This window comes from Scardinius erythrophthalmus (assembly GCF_964197995.2).
Source record: "Scardinius erythrophthalmus genome assembly, chromosome: 9".
NCBI lineage: Eukaryota > Metazoa > Chordata > Actinopteri > Cypriniformes > Leuciscidae > Scardinius > Scardinius erythrophthalmus.
Window position 1 is genome coordinate 6,966,749 of NC_138229.1, and position 26,849 is coordinate 6,993,597.

General features: G+C 35.9%; 1 protein-coding gene across 3 annotated transcripts; it reads left to right on the forward strand.

Moving 5' to 3' along the window:
- pfkpb (phosphofructokinase, platelet b) lies at positions 1–26,401 on the forward strand. Of its 3 annotated transcripts, XM_081373512.1 has the most exons (23): positions 1–257; positions 1,615–1,688; positions 4,877–4,954; positions 5,473–5,662; positions 5,772–5,937; positions 6,898–6,942; positions 7,022–7,130; positions 8,459–8,554; positions 9,606–9,698; positions 9,803–9,928; positions 10,284–10,348; positions 10,489–10,558; positions 12,024–12,170; positions 13,097–13,167; positions 13,271–13,358; positions 14,359–14,511; positions 19,064–19,216; positions 21,568–21,732; positions 22,008–22,069; positions 22,193–22,304; positions 22,418–22,517; positions 24,114–24,219; positions 25,671–26,401. In XM_081373512.1, exons 1-23 carry the CDS (start codon positions 173–175, stop codon positions 25,816–25,818), a joined length of 2,502 nt encoding a protein of 833 aa, XP_081229638.1. In that variant the 5' UTR covers positions 1–172; the 3' UTR covers positions 25,819–26,401. The 3 variants fall into 3 exon arrangements, with proteins under 3 accessions (XP_081229638.1, XP_081229636.1, XP_081229637.1); XM_081373510.1 differs by lacking the exon at positions 19,064–19,216; XM_081373511.1 differs by lacking the exon at positions 14,359–14,511.
- The last annotated feature ends 448 nt before the right edge of the window (positions 26,402–26,849 follow it).

The window sequence follows — 26,849 nt, forward strand, 5'->3', positions numbered from 1 at the left end:
GGGGCGGTGATGTTCAGCCTACCGGAGCGCGCGAGTTGCCGAAGCGCACGTCCGACACCGCAGGAGAAGTTGAGCAGCGGAGCCTTTTATCCTCTCCAGGTTGCTTTGCATTGCTCTCTCTTCAACCAGGAATTAAAGGAATTACTCTGGTCGCAAAGACATCCGTGAAATAATGGCGGACAGTAGAAAGTTCATCGAGAACCTCTCTGGAGCAGGGAAGTCCATCGGCGTCTTGACGAGCGGTGGAGATGCTCAAGGTATTTCTTTTCTTTAACAAACCGAATAGGATGTCAAGGTGCTTGTTTGGTCGACGTCACAGCGGCAGATTGATTTGTTTGCATCCATGATCTGATCATTACACATCTAGGCAAAACAGAACCAGTGCAACAGATGATAACTGAAAGGCGCGGCAGTTCCGGGCTTTAAAATGCTAAAATTACTTTTATAGCGATTACGAAGCATGTTTTCAGTCATCAATGAGCCTACTAAAAAAACGCATTGTTAAAATATGATTGGAATATGTTTATAAATAGATAGTTTAGGGTTAAATACCTAGTTTATAGATAATTTAATTAAAATAATGAACTTGCATCGCCAGCGATCATGATGACAGCTCGAGCGTCATGACAACGCGTAAACTGCTCGTGCGACTTTCAACGCAACTGGAATAAAATATTTATGACGCAGCATTTACGTTATGTCATACGTTTTATACTGACATTGGCTTTGCTATACAGTCAGCCTAAATCGTGAATGAATGAAAATTAATTACAATTCGTTAATATGCCTATCTTTTGCTTTTTGTCCGTCTATGTGTTTCCTGTGCATTATGTGCGAATCGCGTGTTGTTATGTGTCATCGTAATAAAAACATAATGGTAAGAATGAGTGCGCGTCTACGTGATGGCAGGCAAGTATTAGAGCGAGACAGACTCCCATGATTCCGTGATCACGTGGGAAAAAAACGCATCCCAAGTGTGCGCGGGTTAAAACAAGCCTCGGATAATCATTTCCGCTCAATGCATGCATGACACGTTCATTGTTTTATGGCATGTTTAAGAGAGAACTAATGAGGCCACGAAGCGTTGTTTTGCTCAGTGATGCAATGTCTGACTCCCTTTATCAGCTGCATCTCAGTTAGAAGAGACGATTGTATTCTCCACAGAAACATGTCTGTTTGTTTACTATTGAATGCATGTGCACATTTCCTGCACCAGCCTAAAACAATAGTTACAGTATATACAAGAATGAATTATATAATGGGGGTTCATAGGAAAAGGGTGTATTGTTGTATTGCACTGCTACTCCTAGAGTTTCCACTTTTGACCCTTTTGACCTTGGTTCATATAGTGATGGCACGTTTCCTAGCAACGGTTTCCTGACAGCAGCCCTCCCATCACTATGGGTTAGGCTGGACATTGCCTCAGGGGAATAGATGCTTAATTTAACTTGTCAGATCACAGCACTTTGGGGAACATACTGAGCAGAGCCTCCACCTTTCATCCCTCTATTTGTGCCACAAATGGTCTGGAGATCTTTGTTGATGGTTTGAAATGAGCGTTTTGATGCATCAGAATCTGTCAATGACCAGTCTTTTCTCTATTTCTTCATGTAGGTATGAATGCCGCTGTGAGGGCAGTGGTCAGAATGGGAATCTACGTAGGAGCAAAGGTTTATTTCGTCCATGAGGTGATTTTTCTTTTGATTCCTAAGATCTAAACTACTATGAACCTATATATTCATATGTATTCTCTGTGAAATTTATATAGGACATTAACTGTTTAAAGACAACATGAAACGGAAGTTGAGATAGTCTTTACTACTGTGACGTATATGAGTGAAATGGTGTCATGACAAATCAGGTGCTCCCTTGAAATCGGCTCTCTATGGTTATACTAAATACATAAAATATGTATCTTACTATATAGTGCATAATAAAACAAATTGAACGCAATTTCTTTCACTTGATAAACTGTCCCACATGGAAAGAACCTATATAAACATATATGTTTTAATATAGGTTTTGATATAGGTTTTTAATATATGTGACATATATAAAATTGGCCGTTTTCCTATATTATATGTACATATATGCACATATATGTGTACATATATGTGTACATATATACGTGCATATATGCACCTATATATGCACCTATTTGTTTACCTATATATTAGTAAAATTATTCAAATCCATAGCTATAGGCAACATAAATACAAGCCAAAATGTAGAAATTTACATTATTTATTTACCTAACAACAATCAAATAGTACAAGAACAAAAATAAGACAAAAAACTGAACAGAAAAAAAAAAAATCTTTTTGATCTTCTTAGCTCCGTGAGCTTCGAATTGATAGATGTGCCTATCTGAGCTAGGCATCATGTATGACAGTTGCAAAAGTGAGATATGAGCTACAAAATGACCATCCTGCCATGAGCTACTGTATATAGGAGACATATCTTGTATGTACATATAGGGCTTATATGTGGATATAAAGAAGCAATACAGGAGACCTATATGGCCTGTATGCACATATATGCACCTCAATTTTGCCTATATGTGGCATATATACGTATATATGCAGCATATATATTATCATATATGTGCATATAAACTGCATATAGGTTTCATATATGCGCATATATCCTCATATAGGTTCTTTCCATGTGGGGTTAATTAATTAATTAATAATAATAATAGCATATTAAGTGAATAATTGAACATCTTTAGATTCTTTTTTATAATGGAAATATTTGGATATTTAACACGTAATTACATGAAAGATGATTGTGAATACATGAAGGGTAAGTTCAAATGCATGTATAAACTAAGCTATCAGGCTAATCAGGTAACTGCTATAGTTAACTAATACAGACATAAATGGTCATTATTAACATGATTTTGTAGAAATTGTAATCAGGCGCTATAGACCTTATGTAGCCCCGCCCCTTTTCAGCGCTGCGCTTGTTTGTCTTTTGACTTCCGGTCTGTATTTTCACAGCAATTCTGCGTGTTTATTAATGAACGGCTCATTTTAAAATCTTCCCGGTCGACTGACATTTGTTAAGTCATCTGCTTTTTAACATTATACAGCCCTCATGATAACTTTCATTAACTTTACATTAAGTAAATCCACTTCAAAAGCTAATTACTCCTGGACAGCAATGCCATAGAAATATACAGAGCGACCTCAAAAACGGAAGTTAAAAGACAATATTCTAAAGATGTTGGTTTCTCTGGCGCATAAGGTCTATAGAGAGTATATATTCAAATCAATATGAGCCAATGGGATAGCCTGAGGTCCTAACAGAGACCCGATTTCGAGGGAGGACCTGATTTGTCACTGCAATGGTTTTTCGAACAAGAAAAAATGTAGGCCGGGACTTGATTTTGTCCATAGGGAATTGATTGGATCGTTGCATGGTTGTGGTTTCTATTGGTCGATCTCATGGGAGTGACTGGTTGTCCCACCCTCGTGCCAGTAAACACATTAGAGAAGAGAAGAGATGTTGCTACAAGAGGGAGGGAAGTTATTTTGATTAAGGATTACAAGACCACATGAATATAAAAAAATGATGTGCATGAATAAATAATTTATAAGAAATTCTACAATGTTCCATTAATAAAGCTGTCCAAATCGATTTTATGTTGACTTTAAAGGTGCTGTAAGCGATCCCGGGAGACGTTACTTCTTGTTGACGTTCGAATTGTTGTCAAACAAAACGGAGGCTAGCTAGACCCTCCCTCCTCCTCATCCCGTCTCCTCCCTCCTCCTCATCCCGTCTCCTCCCTCCTCCCCTCCCTTCCGACATAAAGGAAAGTCAAAATAGTCACTAGTAAAGTTAAGTTTTACTGATACTTCATTCAATGTGTAATGTCACCAAGTTAGACAAATGCTTTTTATATATTGCAGAACAGAATGCAGAAAAAGAGAAACATTATCTTAAAATCGTCTCGCCACCTGAGGTTATAAATAGCTCCCATACAAGTACGCAATAATAGCAAGATAACGTTCGCGTTTCCCAGTGAGCATAAACAACGGTGGCGGCGTAAACAAATTTAGTCAAAGTTGTTGATAGCCTATAAATGAACATTCAAATTCATAACAAACAGTGGATGAAAACAATCATTCACACAAATTGTCGCCCTACTGTGAATTTGCTTGATCATTTACAATAGAGATTGATCGCTGCTAGAAACATATATGTTGTATTCACCAAAGTTAACGCTGACTGCATAAATCTAGCTAATTACATCCTTGTGTTGGTGTGGCGAACATGAACGTCAGTTTAGAAAGAAAAATGGATTTCCCTGTTCTGCAAAAACAGAGCAACTATGTCGGATTGGAAGCCCTTCTGCCGATGGAGTTCTCGCCACCTTTTAAAGGTTTTTCCGATGTAAATTCGGGACTTCACGCGTTCCTTATCCTTGTCCCTCTTCTTTGCAAATTGTTCATCAGTTTGTTTTTGTTGCTGTTTGTGGAGCCTGTGGTGTCTAGAGAGACCGCGTTTTTTTACAGTGTGTTCAGGGGACAGGCAGCTAGCGGATAGTGAGGAGATGTTTGCTGTATGTGACAAAAAATGTTTTGGCCTAAAAAACGCGTTGCATCACTTACAGCACCTTTAACTATGCTGCGATGTAGTGGTTAAGGGTGAGGACGGGTAGCCAGGAGGTTGTGCTCCGATCACGACACTAGCAACCCTATGTAACCTCCTGTAGTCATTTCATGTTGGTATCTATGACCTTTACTGTGCAGTGATAAATAAAGGTTCTAGGATTACAGCAAGCAGCATTGTTTATGTGCAGCACAAAGGACATACATGAAAGCTTGTCACAAATAAAAGGTGGTGTCCATAAATAGTTTTTTTCCCTCAGGGCTACCAGGGCATGGTGGATGGAGGTGACAACATCAAAGAGGCATCATGGGAAAGTGTTTCCAGTATGTTACAAGTGGTAAGCAAACTTCTATATTATATTAAAAGCTAAAAAACACACAAAATTGAGCAAGCACACAAAAATAGAGAAGATACAGTGCAGGGGTGTTGCTGGAGCTGCAGAATTTTTTTTTTTATTATAATTAAAAATAATTAATATAATTATATAATAATTAATATTATTATATTCTATGTAAAACATACAAATGTAATACATGTTATAATATATATATATATATAATGTTTATATAACAATATATATAATATTATATACTGTATATATATATATATATATATATATATATATATATATATAAAATGTATATATGTTATATAATGTTATATGTATATATGTTATGTTATGTAAAACATTTTCTGTCCAGATTTTCTGTATGCATCAAATACTGCTTTCAAGCAACACCTTCATTACCTTCCACTTCTAATGTGATGGATGATCCATAAGTAATATTATCTGTGATTTTTGTGTGACAACACTACAGTGTAGCCTATTTTCTTAATGTCACTGTATGTGTGCAGGGTGGCACTGTGATTGGCAGCGCCCGTTGTAAGGATTTTCGTACCCACGAGGGACGTTTGCGTGCTGCTCTAAACCTGGTGCAGCGTGGCATCACTAACTTGTGTGTGATTGGTGGAGATGGCAGTTTGACCGGAGCTAATCTCTTCAGGGAGGAGTGGAGCGGACTGTTGGATGAGCTTGTCCAGTCAGGTAGCAGAGTAGGAGGGGCTTATACACGGGATGAAGATTTGTCATTTCTATATGTATTGAATAACCTGTATATTTTTCTATGTATCTATGATTTGTTTCTCTCTCCCAGGTCAAATCACTGAAGAGGCTTCCCAAACTCATTCTACGTTGCATATTGTTGGGATGGTTGGCTCCATAGACAATGATTTCTGTGGGACAGATATGACCATTGGCACTGACTCAGCACTGCACAGGATCATAGAAGTGGTGGACGCCATAATGACCACCGCACAAAGGTATATGCTAACAATTACAAAAAAAATCCCAGTTATTCCAATCAATTTAAATTTGCAAACATTTTTGTTGCCCAACAGTAGGGCATGGCATGGCGCTAACCAGGGCTGGATTTACCTCATATTTTGACATTATATGATATTTTGTATTTTGACAAAATACATTTTTTGGCCTCCCAATACCCCTCACCCCCACCCTGACCCCAGTAGCTTACACACATACTAAACTGTATATCGTCGCCGTTGGGCGGAAACCTCATGTCCAAAATCGATACTATCAAGAAATGAAAAAAAAACCATTGTATTTTTTAAATAATTAAACATTGTTGTCAAAGGTCATATTGTGGCTTATCAGAAACTTGCATGTTTCATTATATTATTAACCTTCTACCACAATCAAGCTCAAATGGAGTTTTTGACCAGTGGATGTCGGACACACATGTTTTGTCCATCATTAGAACGGCTGCATCTGAGGCAGCAAGTGCTTTGCGTTACATTTTCATCAACTTACAAGTTATAAAGTTTACTCCTCAAATACATAGAACAATAGCCTTTATATATGTAGTGTTTCTTGAATAGAAAACACTACAATATAATATGCTGTACGTAGTCAAACAAACGGTTCTTTATTTACCCTTTTTGCAAACAAGCAAAGACGGTCCAAACTGCATTTGGCACTTCATTCAGAGGCAGGTTTGAATGACAGTTTGAGGATCCAATGGAGTTGCGAGGTTTAGTTACAAGCTCTTTTTAATACGTTTCATTGGTTAAATATTTGCAAAACCCACAGATAGACGTAAAGGGTGACCAATAGTAATGAATGGAATTTTTTTTTAAATGATAAAATATGGAGATACGAGTTTTCTGAACGATATCTGTTAAAGTGTTTTAGAGTGAAATAATTATAATAAATCATTATTTCTCCTTATTGTAATCTCTTTTTTTATATTGTGTGTCTTTTAGCCATCAGAGGACCTTTGTGCTGGAGGTCATGGGTAGACACTGCGGGTAAGACCATAGACTTGAAACACTCAAAAAGAAACATGCGCTTATAATCAGCATTAAACCATGTGTGTATGTGTGTTAGGTATCTAGCATTAGTCAGTGCTCTGGCGTGTGGAGCTGACTGGGTGCTGATTCCAGAAATGCCTCCCAAAGATGGCTGGGAGGAACAGATGTGTCACAAACTATCAGAGGTAACACATGGAGTGTGTTATAAACATGAAACATGCACACAGAAACATACAGCCACGCTCAAACCAACTAAAGCAGAGAGACTACTAACCTCACTACGTTGTTCAGTAGCGTAAGTAGCTAACAAGCTACCTTTTACAGCAGTTGCAGAGTAGCCTGACCAAACATTGCATCACTGTTTTTTAATGTTGCATTATATTGTGCATGGAGCTTTGCAATCGAGCAAGCTGAAGTAATTTACATTTATTCATTCAGCATGTGCTTTTATTCAAAGCGACTTACAAATGAGGAACATCACACGCAATTTGTCATCAGAGCCAACAATATTTGTGGACATTTCAAGTGTGAGCTAGATTAGCACACAAGCTAGAGCTAAAGTCAAATGCAGAAATGTAGAGAAAGAGAGAACTATACATTATTTTGAATTAAGAGAATTATATTAGAGATAGTAATATGAGAATGAGTATATATTATATATTATTTTTTATGTATCCTTTTAAAAATATAAATGTTTAAAAAAAAAAAGTTGAATCTATTCTTTAAATGTAATAAATAATTCTTATATATATATATATATATATATATATATATATATATATATATATATATATATATATATATATATATATATATATTACCATTAGAATAAATGTTAGAAAAATGTATATCATACATGCAGCTTTCATTATCTAATATTAATTGAGTAACACTGAATCATCACTCAGTTGTGTTCCTGGAACTCTTTCATTTTAATAAAAAAAAGAAACATGTAATTAAATACTGTAATAAACAAATGAGTGTTTTCTTATTAGTTTAGTATAAAACATATTTGTATCAATAGATTAAGTTTGATGCTGTCACTAATTAATCTATTGTTTTTGTGCCAGAAAAATGCTTCTCTTTTTTAACTGAATCATATAATCTCAACTGATATTTAGATTATTTAATATCTTCTTATAGCTTTAATGTGATTTGTTTTAGTAGCTTGTAGTGTAGCAAGCCACTTTTTCTATAGAATAACTTGACAGTACTAGCTTGTGGTTTAGCTTGCTACAGTTTCCCGAGCAGCTGAACACATTCACACAACACACTCATGCATACATGCCCACACACACACACACACAGCATGTTTCAGTCCTCCAGTGTTTGTCCTGCAGAGCCGTTTGCGAGGTTCTCGTCTTAATATAATCATAGTGGCTGAGGGAGCCAGAGACAGAAATGGAAACCCCATCAGCTCTAATGAAGTGAAGGACGTGAGTATCTTCTCCCTCTTCTCACCAGTGTGTATGTATGTACGAATGTGTGTGTGCGTGCTTTTTTTCCCTTGTAGAATCGTGCTGATAAGAAACGGCTTAATATCATCATAGTAGCTGAAGGTGCAATAGACCATAACAACAAGCCCATAACCACAGACCTTATAAAGGACGTGAGTAATGCACAGCTACAGCACATTTATGAGCCTATAAATGACAGCTTTCTTTCTCAACAAAATACTTCAGATTTTATACATTTTTTACTTTCTATGTCCTAATTTTGTTGCTGAAGTAATAACAAATGCATGTTTTGGATTTGAGTTTTGTCTTTTTGTGTAAGTATCAACTGTGCGTGTTTCCATGTGATACTTCTCTTCATTTAGTACACTGATTGTAACTGAAGTTTTGATCTGTGTGTTACTTACTTTTATGCCTTTAAGTCACACACATGTCTCTTTCATCATGCATGTCTGTGGTTATGTTTGCTGCGCTTGCCTTCAGAATAAACCCCTTTAGAAATATTGCTTTGTTCATGCATGCATGTTTTAATTCACGTTGGAGTTTTGAGTCAGTCTAACATTAATAATAAATCCATCTACACTACCGTTCAAAAGATTTTTTTTTTCAAATAAATTAATGCTTTTAATCAACAAGGATGCATTCAATTGCTTAAATAAAAATAATATATAATAATAATAATATAAAAAATAATTTGAAAATAATTTCACTATTTTGCTGTTCTTTTGAACTTTCTAATCCTCAAAGAATCCTAAAAAAAAATCAGGTTCCACAACAAAAATATTAAGCAGCACAAACATATTTTAAATATATTTTCAGTATTAATAATAATAATGTTCCTTGAGCAGCAAATTTGCGTATTAGAATGATTTCTGAAGGATCATGTGACTCTGACGACTGGAGTAGTGATGCTGAAAATTCAGCTTTTGTTAAATAGAGCTTTGCATCACAGGAATAAATTACATTTTAAAATATATAAAGTCAGAAAACAGTTATTTTAAATTGTATTAGTATTTCACAATATTACAGTTTTTTTATGTGTTTTTGATCCACTAAATGGTGATCATAAGAGACTTACAGTAAGAGACTTGTTTAAAAAAAAAAGAAAAGAATCTTTTGAACAGTAGTCTTCATGATCCTGCTGGATCTGTTTGGGGAACATCTGTATTTGAGTTGAAGTGAATATTGTGTGACTCTCTACTGCAGCTGGTTGTGCGCTGTTTGGGGTTTGACACGCGGGTCACCATTCTGGGTCACGTCCAGAGAGGAGGAACACCCTCTGCCTTTGACCGCATTTTGGTATGGTCCTAACTGTATTTTATTGAATTAGACAAAACACACTTTAGCATGTTGTATTGACTCTCCATCACACAGTTCTCTATCTCTCCTCTGTTCCTCTGTAGGCGAGTCGTATGGGAGTGGAAGCCGTGTTGGCCCTGTTAGAAGCATCTCCTGGCACTCCGGCGTGTGTGGTGTCTCTGTGTGGGAACCAGGCTGTCAGGGTGCCTCTGATGGAGTGCGTTCAGATGGTGAGAACGGAACTTAACTAATGACTGACATTTGGGTTTTAAAGTTTATGGTAACGTTTATTAAATCTGGGAGCTTTGGTCAAGCAGTTAGTGCAAGTTCCTGTTTCCTGTCGTCTTTCCACATCTGTATCAGTAAAATAGGTTAGGTTTAATTGCATTTTTATTTCTGAGTGTTTTTTTATTACAGAGTTATACTTTATTTTGCTGCATATTATAGACAACGTGGTCCATATAAACTCTATTAACAGCCAATCCTGAATCTCAGTTTCGTTCAATCAAAATAGTATTTGCTTGTAGTTTGATGCTCTGTTTGGGAGTTTTGGAGTTGTCAGTTTGATAGTTTGTCATACTACAGACGCAGGAGGTCCAGAAGGCCATGGATGAGAAGAGATTTGAAGAAGCTGTAAAGCTGCGTGGCAGGTAACACACAGAAATTATAATTTTACTTTACAGAGCAGATGTCAATGGAAAAAATATTCATATCCGTTTATGCGCTTTTTATCACAACAGGAAATGTCTGAATGGCTTTTAAATCATTTTACTCTTTTTTTGTATTTTAGAAGTTTTGAAAACAACCTGAATACCTACAAACTCTTGTCTCACCGCAAGTTTGATACTGAATTTCCAAATGTAAGTCAGTCATAATGCGAACAAGACATAATGTATATTTTGCACAACATGTTTGGTCTGATTGAGCCACTTTCTGTGATATTGAAAGCTCAATGTTTATTTATTTTCTTGTGTGGATGAGGATGGAATGCTGGAAGGCCATTGTCATGTATGTACAGAATAGAATAGAAATAGAATAGAAATAGAATAGAATAGAATAGAATAGAATAGAATAGAATAGAATAGAATAGAATAGAATAGAATAGAATAGAATAGAATAGAATAGAATAGAATACAGAATATAGAATATAAAATAGTCAATGCTTTGTCTCTTGATTAGGTTTCTGAACTTTTCTACCTTTTTTTAAATCAAAAATACACTATATTCAGGAGTGCACACAACTGGTGTGCATGCGTGGTAACAATAAATGATGCACAGCAGAAAACTTGGAGGGAAGTGCTTTTGAGTACCAACATTTTTGGGGACAGGGACAGGGAGTAGGATTTTTCTCCATCTCTGGTAAGATTAGCAATCATGATGATCCATGAGTTGATCCGTGATCCGTACAGACCAGGCCCCACGATTCGGCACACATGTGATTCACAGATTAACTGCTAAATTTAAGAGTGTTTTTATTTTTATTTTTTTACAATTCTCTATCTGAATATAATTTAAAATGTATTCTTGTGATGGCAAAGCTGAATTTTCAGCATCATAACTCCAGTCTTCAGAGTCACCTGATCCTTCAGAAACCATTCTAATAGGCTGATTTGATGCTCAAGAAACATTTATTATTATTATCAGTGTTGAAACATACAATTTCAAGATTCTTTGTTGAATATAAAGTTCAAAAGAACATAATTTATTTGAAATGCTATTCTTTTGTAACATTATAAATGTCTTTACTGTCACTTTTGATCCATTTAATGCATCCATGCTGAATAAAAGGATTAATTTCTCTTAAAAAATAAAAAACAAACGTGAACGGTAGTGTATTAGTTGTTCGAGAGTACAGGCAGACAGTGTCATCTCGGTCAGTTGAAATCACATTGGCATGAGGCTTCCACAGATCACTTAACAAAACATGCACTCTATAGAATACAGTAGATTCAAAGGTAGTTGCATAGACAATAAAAATAGAACATTTTATCCTGAACGTGAAGAAAGTTCAAATCAGAGGCACATGACCACAGACCACATGTGCATGATTACAGTGCTTGATTTTGAGTGATTTACTCACAAATGCAGCTTAATCCAGGATTTTGTTCTGTTGTTTTCATTGTGTATCAAATAAGACTTAATAGTGTATTGTTCTACAGTATTAACATTTCTGCATGTCTTATGCAGTCTATGTAATAGCAGGGAGCAGATATTTTGAGCTCACTTTGAGGCCTGACTTCTTATTGGTTATATAAACCTTCCTTTTAAATGGTTTTGTGTTTCATTATGTGTACAGTATGTGATATGCTCTCTTCTCTTCACTAGAGTTCATTTAATGTGGCCGTATTGAATGTCGGCGCTCCTGCAGCTGGCATGAACGCAGCCGTGCGTTCGGCCATCAGGGTCGGGATCACAGAAGGCCACACTATGTTTGCTGTTAGTGACGGATTCGAGGGCTTCTATAAGGGACAGGTAACACAACACAAACTAACAGACCTTTATGTATAATTGGTGTTTCTTTAAATATGGACACTTTTTTATCTTGATGATTTTAGGAACTTTTCAAAAGCTTTTTATGTAGATATTTCATTGTTTTACGCTTCTCTCAGAGCCAGACTTCAAAAGATTTTAAAATAGGAAAATACATTTTAAAAACATTCAAAGAATTTTTGATACAAGAAAGTTTGATCATCTAAACAAACAGTGAAGTAAATGTAAAAAAATTCAAAAGGTAAATTATTTATAATTGTTTTTTTGTTTTTGTTTTTACAAATATTACATTGTTGTGGCATCATTTTCATCACAACCAACAATTTTACCTTTAAGAAAGATTTTTGAAACGTACAATGTTACCAAAGTATTGATAAAGATAATATATTATTATTAGTCTGAAACACTGTGAGATATATAGACGTAGCATATAGACGTGTGTATATGAATCAGTCCCTTGCCAAATGAGATAAACAGTCATGATTACAGTAAGCCCATTATTCCCTCCCACAATCCCCTGCTGCATTGTGCTCAGTGCCATATTTAACCTAGTGTAGCATTACAGATCCACTTTATACTACTTGCCTCATTCAGAGGAAATGGTGCTAATGCTCTGTGTATTCTAATTAAATGCAAGTTTGAGGAGTTTTCTTATTTGTTTTGTGCCCAAATATCCCTTAAATGTGATTGGATATGTTTCCAGTGGTTTCACAAGGTTGCTCTGTGTAAGACATGAATGCTTAATATCTGAGATGTATATTATGAGAAATAAAAACAACATTAAACTCAGTTTGACAGTATTGAGTATCAGTGATCATACTTTTCAGCATAGCAGTTTATAAAGAGATAACAATTAAAAACTCAAGCAAAGGTCCATGATCCCATATTTACTTTGATTTGTTCTGCAGATAAAAGAAATAAAGTGGGGTGATGTTGGGGGCTGGACAGGCCAGGGCGGGTCCCTGCTAGGCACAAAAAGGTAAGATTATATTTCTAAGGGCCCGTTGTCAGTGAAAAATACACTGATATGCCTTTATGCACTGAATAAGATGCTTTCTAATATCCTGAAATATATTTTTCAGAACTCTCCCAGCAAAATACATTGATAAAATTGCAGAACAAATGAGCATTCACAACATCAACGCTTTACTGGTTATCGGAGGATTTGAGGTATGTAATGTAATATTTACAGTATTTGTCTACATTTATGTACATATGTGTATTAATAAGTAAAATAACATTTTGATTCTATTACCTTCTTGCTATTCATTATGATCATGTGCAATTGTGTCTCTTTTTTTGTCATAAAGGTGCAATACAGGATTTCTGAGAAACGCTGTTAATATTTGAATTAAAAAAAAACAAACACACTCCTACCCAAAAGGATCACACCCCTATCTTGATAGCCCCACCCCCAAATTCACCAACACCCTATGGCATTTCCCCCCTAATGAGTGGACACGCCCCTTACTGCTGATTGGCTACACGTGCGTTTTGGTGCTCGATCCGAAACAACCTTTCGTTTCTCAGAATTCGCTTACTGCACATTTAAATAATGTCTTAATGATATGTTTTATAGTATTTATTACAAATTGGTATTTACAGACGAGAAACAGTAATTTACAGTGTTTTTTTTCTATTGCTACCAGATATTAATTAGTAATTTTTAGTATTTTTATTTGTAATTATTATAATATATAATATATCTATTTTTTTAATAATATTTCTTAATATCACTGTTTTTACTGTTTGTAAGTCAAATTTATGCTGAGCATGAGAGACTTCTCTTAAAAACATAAAAAAATCTTACCAATCCCAAACTTTTGAACAAAAGATATGCAGTAGTCAATGCAATAAATTACTGAAGATACTGAACTATTTACTGACGAAAATCTGATAACATGCAGTGTTGTTGCAAAAAGGCTCTTCATCAATATGATGACACATTTTGTCTTTTTTCCTGATCTTTATAATATCATATCGAAAAGACAGTAAGAGTTTCAATTGTTTTGTGTTTCATCTGTCATTTCATAATCGTACTGTAAAACTTCTACAGAAATACTTCCAGTCTCTTCCTACCTTCATGATAAAAGTGGGCATGGCTCCCTTCCGCTTCTTAATATTACCCATAACTCTAGCCAGTGACCCGTAAGTCTTGCTCTGACCGCAGGCATATTTGGGGTTGATGGAGCTGCAAGCAGCTCGTTCCGAACACGCAGAGCTTTGTGTTCCCATGGTGATGGTCCCGGCCACTGTGTCCAACAATATCCCCGGCTCAGATCTGAGCATCGGGGCAGACACAGCCCTCAACGCCATCACGGATGTAAGACGTCACACGCTCGTGTCAAAGAGTGTGTGTGTGTTTGGGGGGGTGGGCATGTATATCTGTTTGTCAAGAGCACTGTCAGTAAGATACGCTGAAAGGTCATGGCTGATGATGACCAACCTCCCTGTCAGGAAACACACAGGTCATACACGAAATACTTGAAGGATAAATTACATTTTGTGAATATCGGCAGTAAGCCTAGATAATTTTGGATTTTAGATGCAAATGTAGACCTTATGCAGAACATAGAAAGTGTGATAGAGCTATATTTGGTGGAATAAGGTAGATTTATATGCATTAAGGTGAGGGAAAGTTATGTTCAGTTTAGGTAGAGCTATTTAACAGGGTGATTGGTAGAATTATTGATATAGGATGATGTAGGATTAAGTATGTTTACATGTACAGTTACAATCAAGCTTTTGTGGGTTTTGGGTAGTCAAGCTACAGTTTAATCTGACTTAGTACACACACTTAAAAATAAAGGTTCTTTATTGGCATCTATGGTTCCATGAAGAACCTTTAACATCCACGGAACCTTTTCATTGCACAAAAGGTTCTTTATACTGGAAAAAGATTTGTTACATTATTAAATGTTCTTCACACTAAGAAAACAAAATAGTTTTTTTTTTAAGAACTGTTTACTGAAATGTTCTTTGGGAAACCAAAAATGTATCTTCTATATGGCATCACTGTGAAAACTTTTGGAACCTTAATTAAGAGTGCATGACACAATATGTAATCTTATACAGGGCCGTAACAACCATAGACATTTAAGGGGATGAGATGTAGCCAAATTGTCCCCCAGATATTCTTGATGCTAATCTGCTGCACTTCATTATGTTTTAAAAGTTTTAAAAGTTGCATTTTAGGCTGCTCTGTCTCTGTGGTCTAACAGTGCTTATCAATGCTTAAAAGATTGAGATGGCCAATCAAATCAAAGAATGCAGGCCTTACTGTTCACAACGCTTCATTTTTAACTGTGAACGAGTGTAAATAGTTAAGCAAAACTGTTTTATGATAGAAATGTTAAATGATCAACGGTAATATTCAGTGATGGGAACCACTCAACTTTTCTAATTATTTCATAACTGAATGTGATGAGACAAGAAACAGGCCGTTTCAACATAATTTATTTGCCATAAGAGTTAATGTATGTATTAAAATAAAAATACTATTTGCAAATAGTAAAAATTAATTAACAATCCTTTAATTATTTAATTCATTTAAATAAAAAGATTATTATTACTTTGGTTTGGTCCCCCCAGTGTTTGAGACATGGTTATGGCCTAAACAAAATTGGTGTAGAAACAATTTTTCCTCAGAAATTTACATTTACATTTAGTCATTTAGCAGACGCTTTTATCCAAAGCGACTTACAAATTAGGACTAAATTAAGCGAGTCATCATGAAGAGGCAAAAACAACAACGCAAGGAGTGCTCAAAATACGAAGTTCAGGCTTTATTCAGACAGAGTAGCATAAACCTGATAAGTGATGTTTCAAAGGGAAAGGAATTTTTTTTTTTTTTTTTTAAGAGGTTAAGTGCTCACGGAATAGATCGGTTTTCAGCTGTCTTTTGAATGTTGTCAGGGATTCTGCATTCCAGATGAGGGTGGGGAGTGCGTTCCACCAGCAAATTGCTTGTAAATTTCACAAATAATGACAGAGAATCTGCAAGTAACACATTTAAATAAACGTGAAATTTCAAAGACTGAAATAGTATTTTACTGTAAAACGTACTTCGATAATCATGTTTGTATTTACAACTTTGAAAAATATTTTTTTACAGTGTAGTTTAATCTCACTCTAAACGTGACATTTAAAATGACCTTTGTCTGACTGAATTCGAACTTTTAAAGTGCATGTAAACATACTTCCAGTGCTCTCTGGGCAGAGCTTTGATTTGTTGCATGAAGTCGAGCTGCATTTGTTGGGGTGGGATACCGCTGTGTGTGATGATGGGCTGAGGTTGGCGGTCACTGCGGCCTGACTGAATCAGCGTGTCTGGAGACGAACGCATGTGGTCACACTGCACAATCTGTCACCCAGTCCTGCATCTGACTGTATAACTGTGTGTTTGTACCTGTGGTGTGTGTTTATGTTGCAGGCCTGGCCCAACAAAGTAGCACAATCATAATGAGATCCAAATTGCACAATTTTTTGCATTTTATATTTGATTATAATGCATGTGCTGCCAAAAAATGATCTAAAAGTTTTCCATTCTGTTTCATTTATCAATATACCTTTATTTATATACACTGTGAGATGAAGATTAATATACTTATTAATCTTGTACCTTTGAGCTCAGTTCTGCTGTATAAGAAAAAAAAATAAAAAATAATAATAAGATAAATGCTTCTGAACAAATGAACACATGAATTAAAGCTAGGGTAGGCGATCCTGTTCAGAAGCATTTTTTTTTATACTGGGTGAAATGGTCCTTCCATTCTGATAGTAGTCAATACATTATGTGTTCAGAAAAAGGAATTAAAAAAATCTGACCTCTGTAGCAGCTGCAGGACAGTAAAAACTCTGACCAATCACTGCCATTCGGTGCGAATGTAAAGAACCAATCAGATGCCTTCATGTCTCGTGCCCGCGCTCCACTGCGTGCGCTGCCCTACGTGCGCTCATCACATGTCACCGTTTCCGGAAACATATAGCTCACTACACCGACTAAGCAGGAGTTTGCGGCACAATGGCAGATAAAATGCAGCCAAAATTACCAATACCAGCTTTGCTTGTAACTACTCGCCCTGACAAAAAGGCTAAAAAAAGAAAGTCTGAGGCAGAAAAGGCTGCAACGAAACTGGCGCTTGATAAAGCCAGAGGACAAACTCGGGTCAACATCGGTTCATCCTTTGAACGCTGGAGACAACTAAGGAAGCTGAAGGGCCTAAAAAGCGATGCCGAGGTTGCGGTCTTTCTGCTGGACAGGTAATTATTTGTTTTGCTTCGGGGGGATTTGTTATTTCCATGATATATGTTATGTTAGGCAACGTAGTTACTGTTGTAGCTTGTATTAGCCCAATCAGATCCAATGCTCTCGTCGTGGAAGCTCTAACAACCAAAATAACGAAGATTTATAAAAACATAAAATTCACGTTTGCCAGTGATAGTAACAAAACAAAACGTTACATTTTTACATTTACTTTAGCAGACGCTTTTATCCAAAGAGACGTAGCTACATTTCCGAGTTCATACAACACCAAACGTGTAACGTTAGCCTGAAAACTGCGAGTAACATTACTAACAATAGCCATGTTTTTTTTTTTCATTTTAATAATAATATAGTTTACTTACAGGTGAATGAGACATGACGTAGTTTGGTTGATGCCCATAATGTGCTGAAGTACTCGGCTTTCCTGTGAAGTGCAGCTGACTCCAAATGTGGATGCGCGTTCATGTTTGTGGGGGGGGGGCGTGGCTTTGGACAGAGCACTGACAGGAGGGGGCGGAGCTTAGAAGAGGTGCCACTTTCAAATCTGGCTAGCTCTACAGGATTGCCTACCCTAGCTTTAATGTCCTGAGACTAAGTATTAGAAATTGAGTTCAAAAGCATTTGACCGTGAATAACATCACTAACAAAAAAAACAACAACATTTGGTGGACAAAAATCAATACAGAATTTTTCATTAATTTTAATGGGTAAACTTTAATTTATATCCTATTTATGTTGTGGAATAAGCTTTTATTTTGTGTTTCAGCAATAACAAATAATTACATGCTCCTAAAATACTCTTAATCACTGATGCTAATGGATTAATGAAATATTTCTTATTATAAGTTAAAATTGAATGATTATGGACACCATTCCCTGCTAACCAAAATATGTTCTAAGAACATTTTGGTAATGTTACCAAAACTTTATTTCTGAATGTTTTCTGAACATTCTGAAACAAGTAGTAACATTTAAAAAATGTTAGACCAACATCCAACTAAAACGTTTGAAAAAAATTATTAAATGAACGATGTATATGCTTTTGTCCTAACGTTTTAAGAACATTATTAAAGACCACATAACTTTGAACAAATATTATATTAACGTTACTGGAAGAACATTGTCAGAACATTAGCTAAAGTTCTCAGTCTTTGTTAGCTGGGTTTAGTGGCACACTGCCAAATTCATGCATTCATTTTTCAGTTTAAATTCATATGCTGTCCATAGACATTAAGTTGTACAAATCAAATCAAATGTAAGTGCGACCAACTGCATGCTGTTTTGGGCCTGGCCTGATGTCTTGTGTGTTTCTGTCTGCACGTGTGTGTTATGTTGTGCTGTTTAAGGTCTGGTTGTGCTGCTGTTTGGTGTGGTTGTGCAGTCGGTCACACTTTGGTTATTGTGAGGTTTCCTGCTTTCTAAATAACTTGCCACAGTCACCATTTAGCCAATGCCATGCCCACGTCACGAGGATCTGGTGGTCAACTTTCGACTTAATCGTCTTGAGCAGACAGGAAACACTTTTTCCCTCTCAAAACAGTCAGAAAGGACGTCCTGTTTTGTGTACACTAGTAAGAGCAATCGTCCTAATGCATGTGCACTGCTGCAGGCCTTTGAGAGTTTGCTGCAGCTGGTGGATGCCCGCAGCCGTTATGAGGAGTTCTGTGTGCCCATGTGCATGCTGCCCGCCACCATCAGTAATAATGTAGCCGGCACTGACTTCAGCATTGGCGCTGACACTTCCCTCAATGCCATAGTGGAGGTAAGACACACCATCCTCGCCCCGGAAAGCCAGATGCTGATTAGTACAGCGGAAATAAAAAGAATTGGTCAGACTGTATCTTTAAAGGTGCAATAAGTCATTCTAGGTAATGTAAGACTGAGACAAAACAACAAATCACAGCATTCTTGGATTTTATACTGACACCTACTGTGTGGATTCAGCATCACACGCAAGAAAATGTTTTTGGTTATCAGTACCATTGTAGAACTTCCCTTTCGCATGAATGATTAATTCATTCCAAGAGGAAGTGTGGGTTTACCAAGGTAACAGGTGTGTTCGACTTCATGTGGCGCTGCGCAGACCGATCGGCATCTGACTTGAAGCACTGCATTCGGAATTGCGGATTCGAAATTTTGTCCGACTTGAGACAGCGTCATTGTGACACATGAGTGATTCGAGAGTGATTCGAAAGCAGCGTGTCCAGACCGGCTGCATGACGACACAGCAAGTTAACACACAAACCCGCCTCCCCTCACTCACTTGTTTCATTTTCTCTGGATGAATATTACAGCGCTTGAATTTCAGCGTGATTGTGCGTATTTGCGCATAATTTCACTCATTCCCGCAGATTTTGTGCTTACACCCAAAGTGCGCGCACATAAGCCACCTCATATGAAATTGAGTTATTTTTCGCTGCTTATTGCGCTTAAACAGTCAAATACACACAAAATAATGTCAAAATGCCGGTCTTGGCGAGTACTCATGTAAACACAGTTGGTTATGTTTTAAGATAACGTAAACAGTTTAGAAAGAAAACACATCTGTAACAGAATAAGGGATCCGTGTGTCGGGTCTTAAAGTCACAGCAAATTATTATTATCAAATTATTAGATAATATTAAAAATATCTAGATGGCGGTATTTCCTCATGGGATCGATATCAAAATTGTGGCTTGTAACTTTGGAAAACCACTATAGCCACAGTGGCTGGTGAGCAGAATAACCTTAATGTTATATTGTGTCATGTTTATCAAAATAACATAGATAAAAATATATAGACCCACTTTATTGGTATTTAAATAGTATAGGCTTATGTTGAACTTTATTCTTGTACAGATGGCGCTGTATTAAGCAGTACATGAAAAGTGTTTCTGTTGCTTCATGAAGCAACAGACTGCAAGCGACAACTCTCGCCGCCACATGAAGTCGAACACAACCTAGTGAGTATACTCTAGTATTCGGCTGGTCATGTGATCTCAATATTGCTTTTAGGTAAAATAAAAAACACACTAAATGTATTTGACAAAAAACGCTTTAAATTGATTTGTCAAATGTACTTTATATATATATATATATATATAATTTTTTTTTCAAGTGGAAAAAAAATTTAGTGCACCTTGAATTTATGATTATGCCTGGGAGATATAAGAAATATATATATATATATATTTTTTTTTTATATATTTTTATAAGAATATAATTGTATGCAAGTTATAAGAAATATATATTTTGTATATTTTTACAATTATTTATAAAAATATAATTTTTCAAGTGGAAAAAACTATTTAGTGCCCTTTTACAATTTTACGATCATGTCTGGAGGTCACGGGAAACGATCACGAGAAACGCATACAGAATGTTTTTCCAGGTTTAATTTAATTGTTTAGATATCTGCCCGTGAGATATTAGGCTTTAGATGTGAGATACATTATCAGACTGTGGTTATATAACATACCAAACTGTGTCTGTCCACTACAGGAACAGATTTATATGCTGATCTGAAAGCTTGTATATTTTCCCAAGTTGCATGGTAAACATGGATCCTCACAAAAATCACTTATTTTCTGAGTTGGAACCACATGCATGTTCTCTATTGTTGTGAACTATATTGTGTCTCGTGCTTGCATGCGATATCTTGCATACAGGTCCAAAATTAACACTCAACAAGTGCCAACTGTGAGCATAAAATTGGTTGGAAGTGCAACTTTATAAATGGACAAAGTGTATATGGAGAACATGTATAATTCAAAAACTTAACTCTAAGAAAGTACTATATAATTTTATTGTAATATGCACAAAATATTTTTTTAATGATAAATAATGCACAGAACAATTATATGAAATGTTATTTAAAAATAAATGTTATTAATATATAATATATGAAATAATATATATATATTTTTTAATAAATATTTTGACCCACTATTGGCCGGTTCATTTTGGACCATGCTTCAGTACTTGTGTTATACTTGAAAGCATCTTTAATATCCCGTATGTCTGAGTTTATGGTTGTGTGTCAGAACGGCAGTCTGAACTCTGTCCGTTAATGAAGTGTGTGTGCATGAGTAACGGATAGATTTCATTCTTAAACCATTACAATGTGTGTGTTAGACGTGTGATCGGATAAAGCAGTCCGCCAGCGGGACCAAGCGCCGCGTGTTCATCATTGAGACGATGGGCGGATACTGTGGTTATCTGGCGACGGTGGGGGGGCTGGCGGCCGGAGCCGATGCAGCCTACATCTATGAAGAGCCGTTTGACATCCGAGACCTACAGGTGAGGGACATGCACTTCTGTCCATATTCACTGCAATGTATTATCTGAATATGATATTTCAAATATACACCTATGTTACACCTGCAGTGTAACTATAGAATGGATAAGGTGATTACAGTGTTCTCTCCTTCCCCGTCCTCTGTCTGCTCTGTCCCATGCGCAGGCAAGAATATATAGCAGTGTGTACTATTTAAAGAAACAGAGAGAGAGAGAGAGAGAGAGAGAGAGAGAGAGAGAGAGACATGCTGAGTTTTTATGAGTGCTCTATTTTTCAGTCTAACGTCGAACATTTAACTGAGAAGATGAAGACTAGCATCCAGAGGGGTTTAGTGCTCAGGTATGATCTATATATGGTACACACAGCATTTATACACCACAGTGATTTCATTCAGCTGTATCATGTAGATCTGTATGTGTAGAAGGAGTGAGGCGTGATTGAATGTGTGTGTGTGTTTTACAGGAATGAGAACTGCAGTGAGAACTACACAACTGACTTCATCTACCAGCTGTACACTGAAGAGGGCAAAGGAGTCTTTGACTGCAGGAAGAACGTCCTGGGACACATGCAGCAGGTACACACACACACACACACACACACACACACACGCACACACACACACACACACACAGGAGAATTGAACATGATCAGAATATTGTTCATTCGCCATGTTATGATGTCCTGTAGGGTGGTGCTCCTTCGCCGTTCGACAGGAACTTTGGCACCAAGATCGCTGCTAAAGCCATGCAGTGGATCTCCAAGAAGCTCAAAGAGTTTTACAGAGAAGGTAACGAGAAATCAAATCACTCCTGTAAAGATGCAGTCTGGGATTGTGTGGACTCAGACTCTGTCCTTGCTAAAGCAGCAACAGAAAACTTACATATTCACACAGCTGCAGGAAATGACATGCTGATAGTCTCAGATCTCATTTCTGCACCAAATACATTTATGTAATTATACAGAATTATCTTGATTAACTAAGAGGATAATGTCATTTTAATGAGCACAATTACATAAGTTTAGTAAATTAACATCAGTGCCATGTGTTTGTCATACTTATGGGTTGCACAGATTTGGATATAAAATGTAATATAATATTCAATATAAAACAATAAAATAAAATTATTATAAGTATTATAATAAAGATATTATTAAAAAACTGTTATTAATAATGAATTGTATGTTGTATGTATAATAATGCATTACTATTAATAAAATAATGAATGTAGCTTTTTTAATTTGAAACTATAAAATATTATAATAAAATGTTATACATATAAATTACACATACTTTATTATTAATCAAATGTATCATATATATATACTGTATACAGACACATTTTGATCTTAAAAGCTTATTAGTAAATTTTAAGATTTAAAATTCATAAGATTCATAAAAGTGGTCGAAATGTTGTTAATTTTTCAATTTACAAATGTAGTTAAAGGGGTAGTTCATCTAAAATCATCATTTACTCACCCTCATGTCGTTCCAAACTCGTAAGACTTTCGTTCATCTTCGGAACACAAATGATATTTTGAATGAAATCTGAGAGCCTATTGTCCCTCAGTTGACAGCTACACATCTACCACATTGACGCTTCAAAAAGTTCATAAAGAGATTGTAAAACGCGATTGCTTTATATGATGAACAGATTGAATTTCGGCTTTTATTCACATATAAACATTCATCAACTCACACATCAGTTGTAGTAAACAGAAGCTCAAGCATGTTCGCTTGACGTGCGAGAACCAATGAGGTTCATTCTCGTGTTACGCAGCACGTTTGAGCTTCTGTTTATGTTCACTGATCAACGTCTATATGTAAATAAAAGCCCAAATTCAATGTTTATCATATAAAGCAATTTTCTCTTCTGAAAATTTGGACAAAATTCATATGGATTAGTTTTACGATCTCTTTATGATCTTTTTGGAGCGTCAAAGTGGTAGTTGGATAGACTGTCAATGGAGGGACAGAAATCTCAGATTTCATCAAAAATATGTTCATTTGTGTCTTATGGGTTTGAAATGACATGAGGGTGAGTAATTAATGACAGAATTTTCATATTTGGGTATACACATATACCCTTTAACTAATGTTAACAAATTAAAACTATTGTAAAGTGTTACAAAATATATTATATACAAATATAAACTTGTCCGGTCTTGACTGTATAGCTTTTCATATGTCATAGTGTTGAGTTATTTTCTTTTGCTCTTTTTTGCTTTCCTCGGTTGGCTCAGATGAAGGTAAACGATTTGCATCTCAAAAATGTATTGTCTTAATTCACTTCAAAGTGCAATGTTATTATGCTTGTAACTTTCGCTGGTGATTTTGAACTGCTTGTGGACTGTGTGCAATACCATATTTTTGTGTATTCGGCAGGACGTGTGTTTGCGAACACAGAGGATTCTGCGTGTCTGTTGGGGATGCGGCGCAGGGCTCTGGTTTTCCAGCCCGTCGTACAACTGAAGGATGAGACTGATTTCGTGTAAGACAACAAACACACTTAACAAAGCTAATATCCTAGTAATGATGGCATAATATTTGTTTCCAAGGCAACTCTTAAAGGATTTTATTATGTAGCATTTTACCTTTTCCTCTGAAGTCCATGTGTAATGTTAAGGTTCTTGCTCCAAAAAAAATCATAATTTAGTCTGACTTGACATTATCTCACTGACCTTTAGAATTAAAAAGGCTGTTTGATACTGTGCCTTTAAGACTTCTAAATACTGAACAGCCATGCACATGTAAATAGGGTGATGATATGTTAATATTTCTGCTTAATTTTAATAAATGATCTGGGGGGACTTTAGAGTAATGATGGGAGAAACTAAGCCAGTTTTAAACCAGTTTCTTCACAAAATGATTCACTGTTTCATTAACTAAGACTAGCATGTGCTGTTTAATGTTTGATGATAGCGTTATTTCACATGTGCGTTAGCAATCTTCATCACGTTTCTGCTCCTTGTTTTTGGATATGGAGATTCTGTACTCTTTCAGAAGAGGCGTAATAGCGCCCCTATCATATAATAGTTAAAACATTGATTGCTGGAAAATTCCGTCAATGGCGTGGAAAGAGTTCATTCTTTTTAAAGGGGTCATGACATGGATTTTTATTATCTATTAACATTATAAGCGAACGTCAAGGGACTTAAATAAATAATAAAACAAATAAAGTATAGATGTATGTGTGTGTGTGGAATATTTTCAACCCTCATTCTGACCGTCTCAAAAGATGTTTTAACACTTTCCACGCCATTGATGGAATTTTCCAGCTTTCCTTTTATGCAACTGAAAGAGTACTGAATCTCCTGATCAAAACATCTGAAAAAAGCAGCAGAAACGAGCGATATCATATGTAAGCAGATGCAGATGTAAAATAATGCGATCATCAACATTATTAAACAGCTTATAAATCAAAACTGCCTAATGTTACTGAATGAAATGTGTGTTGATGGACTCAGTCTACTCCATATGTGTTTTGGTCATCGTTCTGAATCCGATCCAGATGAAACCTTTGACAAAAATGTGATTTTCTCAGCTTTTTGCTCAAAATGTTGCTTTTTTTTATGAACTTACCCACATTCAAGTGTTGATAAAAAAAAATACATGAAGCTAGAATATGCACACTCGCTGTTGCATGAGAGTAAGTGTTTTGAAAACATTATACATATAAAACCTTTTGGACTTGATTTAAAACATGCTTTGTTTATAGGAATGATATTTATAGTCTGAAACTTGCAGGATGTTTTAATGGTACAAAGACCTTTTATATGTCAAAAGATCAAGGCAACTTTGATTTCTCTCGTCATGACTCATTTAACTCAAAAGAGCAAGGAGAAAACAATCCTGTTTTACATGATATGCTCCCTTTAACATTTCAAAAACATTTTAAAATGATACAGACTTGGCTTTTGACCTGATACTTTTTATTCCCAGTCACAGGATCCCGAAGGAACAGTGGTGGCTCAGACTGCGTCCACTCATGAAGATTCTGGCCAAGTACAAAACCAGCTACGACGTGTCCGACGCGGGCCAGCTCGAACACATCGTCCGTCCGAGAGCTAAAGACAGCTCTGCTAATTAAAATCAGCACAAGTAAAACCTAGTTGTCTTGCAAGTATAAATGTGATTCCATAGCAGATCTGTAGCGATCTGTCTTGACCTGAACACATACTTATATACAGTCCATGTAAAGCAGTTCACATTAAAGCGTGACCGTAGACATACAGCCACAAAATCCTTAAATGTTCTAGATGAGTGTTTGACAATCCATATGCTTATCCCTTTAATGGGGCCAAGTGGTATATTTTGTTTATATGCAAGATTTCCATATTTATATTTATTCTAATAGAGCTTATTTTCATTGATTGAATGAACGATCCAGCGCCACTGGCTTGTAGTGACGTAATCCCACAACTGCACCTTGTTTTTGTTGAAATGGAGTCTGAATGAAGTCTTCCTAATGAAGCTGCATATGCTATGGCACTTTGTACCAAAGCAGATATTGTGTTAGTGTGTTTGTCACGACGTATATGTGTATATACATCTAATGCTGCATAAACTCCTTTTAGAATGTAAAAGATGTGGCTTGTGGCCATTTAATTTATTTGAGCAGTTGTTCACAGTGCATATTAAAACATTTAACCCTCTGGTGTTGCGTGGTGCTCAAAAATGACTGATTTTTATTTTATTTCTGAAGTACTAAATTATATTTCTGCAATAGTTATGATCCATTTATTACCTGTTTGCCACTTTTTCAGCGTAGACCTAAAAATTAAATTTCCAATTTAAACTCTCATAATTCTTGAATGCTTTGGAGCACAGACTTAAATTTGTTCTCTTTTTAAAGAAGACACTTGGCAGATTATTGCTGAAGTGAAAAAAGTGAAACAAAAAAGTTGTTTAAGTTTAAGTCTATTATGGAAAATGCATAAAAATACTTATTTTTAAATTTGATACGAAATATCTATATTTTCAAAAATATGTTTTATTCCAATTTTCTCCTTTTAACCATTTAACCTTTAAAAATCATGTCCATGATTTTTTTGTGCGTTCACATAGCATGTGCCAAAACCTTTACCAAGTTTTGTACTATTACGATGAAAAAATGGATAA

Excerpts from the sequence above, each read along its gene's own strand:
- pfkpb (XM_081373512.1), top strand. The coding sequence starts at position 173 with ATGGCGGACAGTAGAAAGTTCATCGAGAACCTCTCTGGAGCAGGGAAG. Across the intron at positions 22,305-22,417 it reads TCCTGGGACACATGCAGCAG|GGTGGTGCTCCTTCGCCGTT; the intron begins GTACACACACAC and ends GATGTCCTGTAG. Across the intron at positions 24,220-25,670 it reads AAGGATGAGACTGATTTCGT|TCACAGGATCCCGAAGGAAC; the intron begins GTAAGACAACAA and ends TTTTATTCCCAG.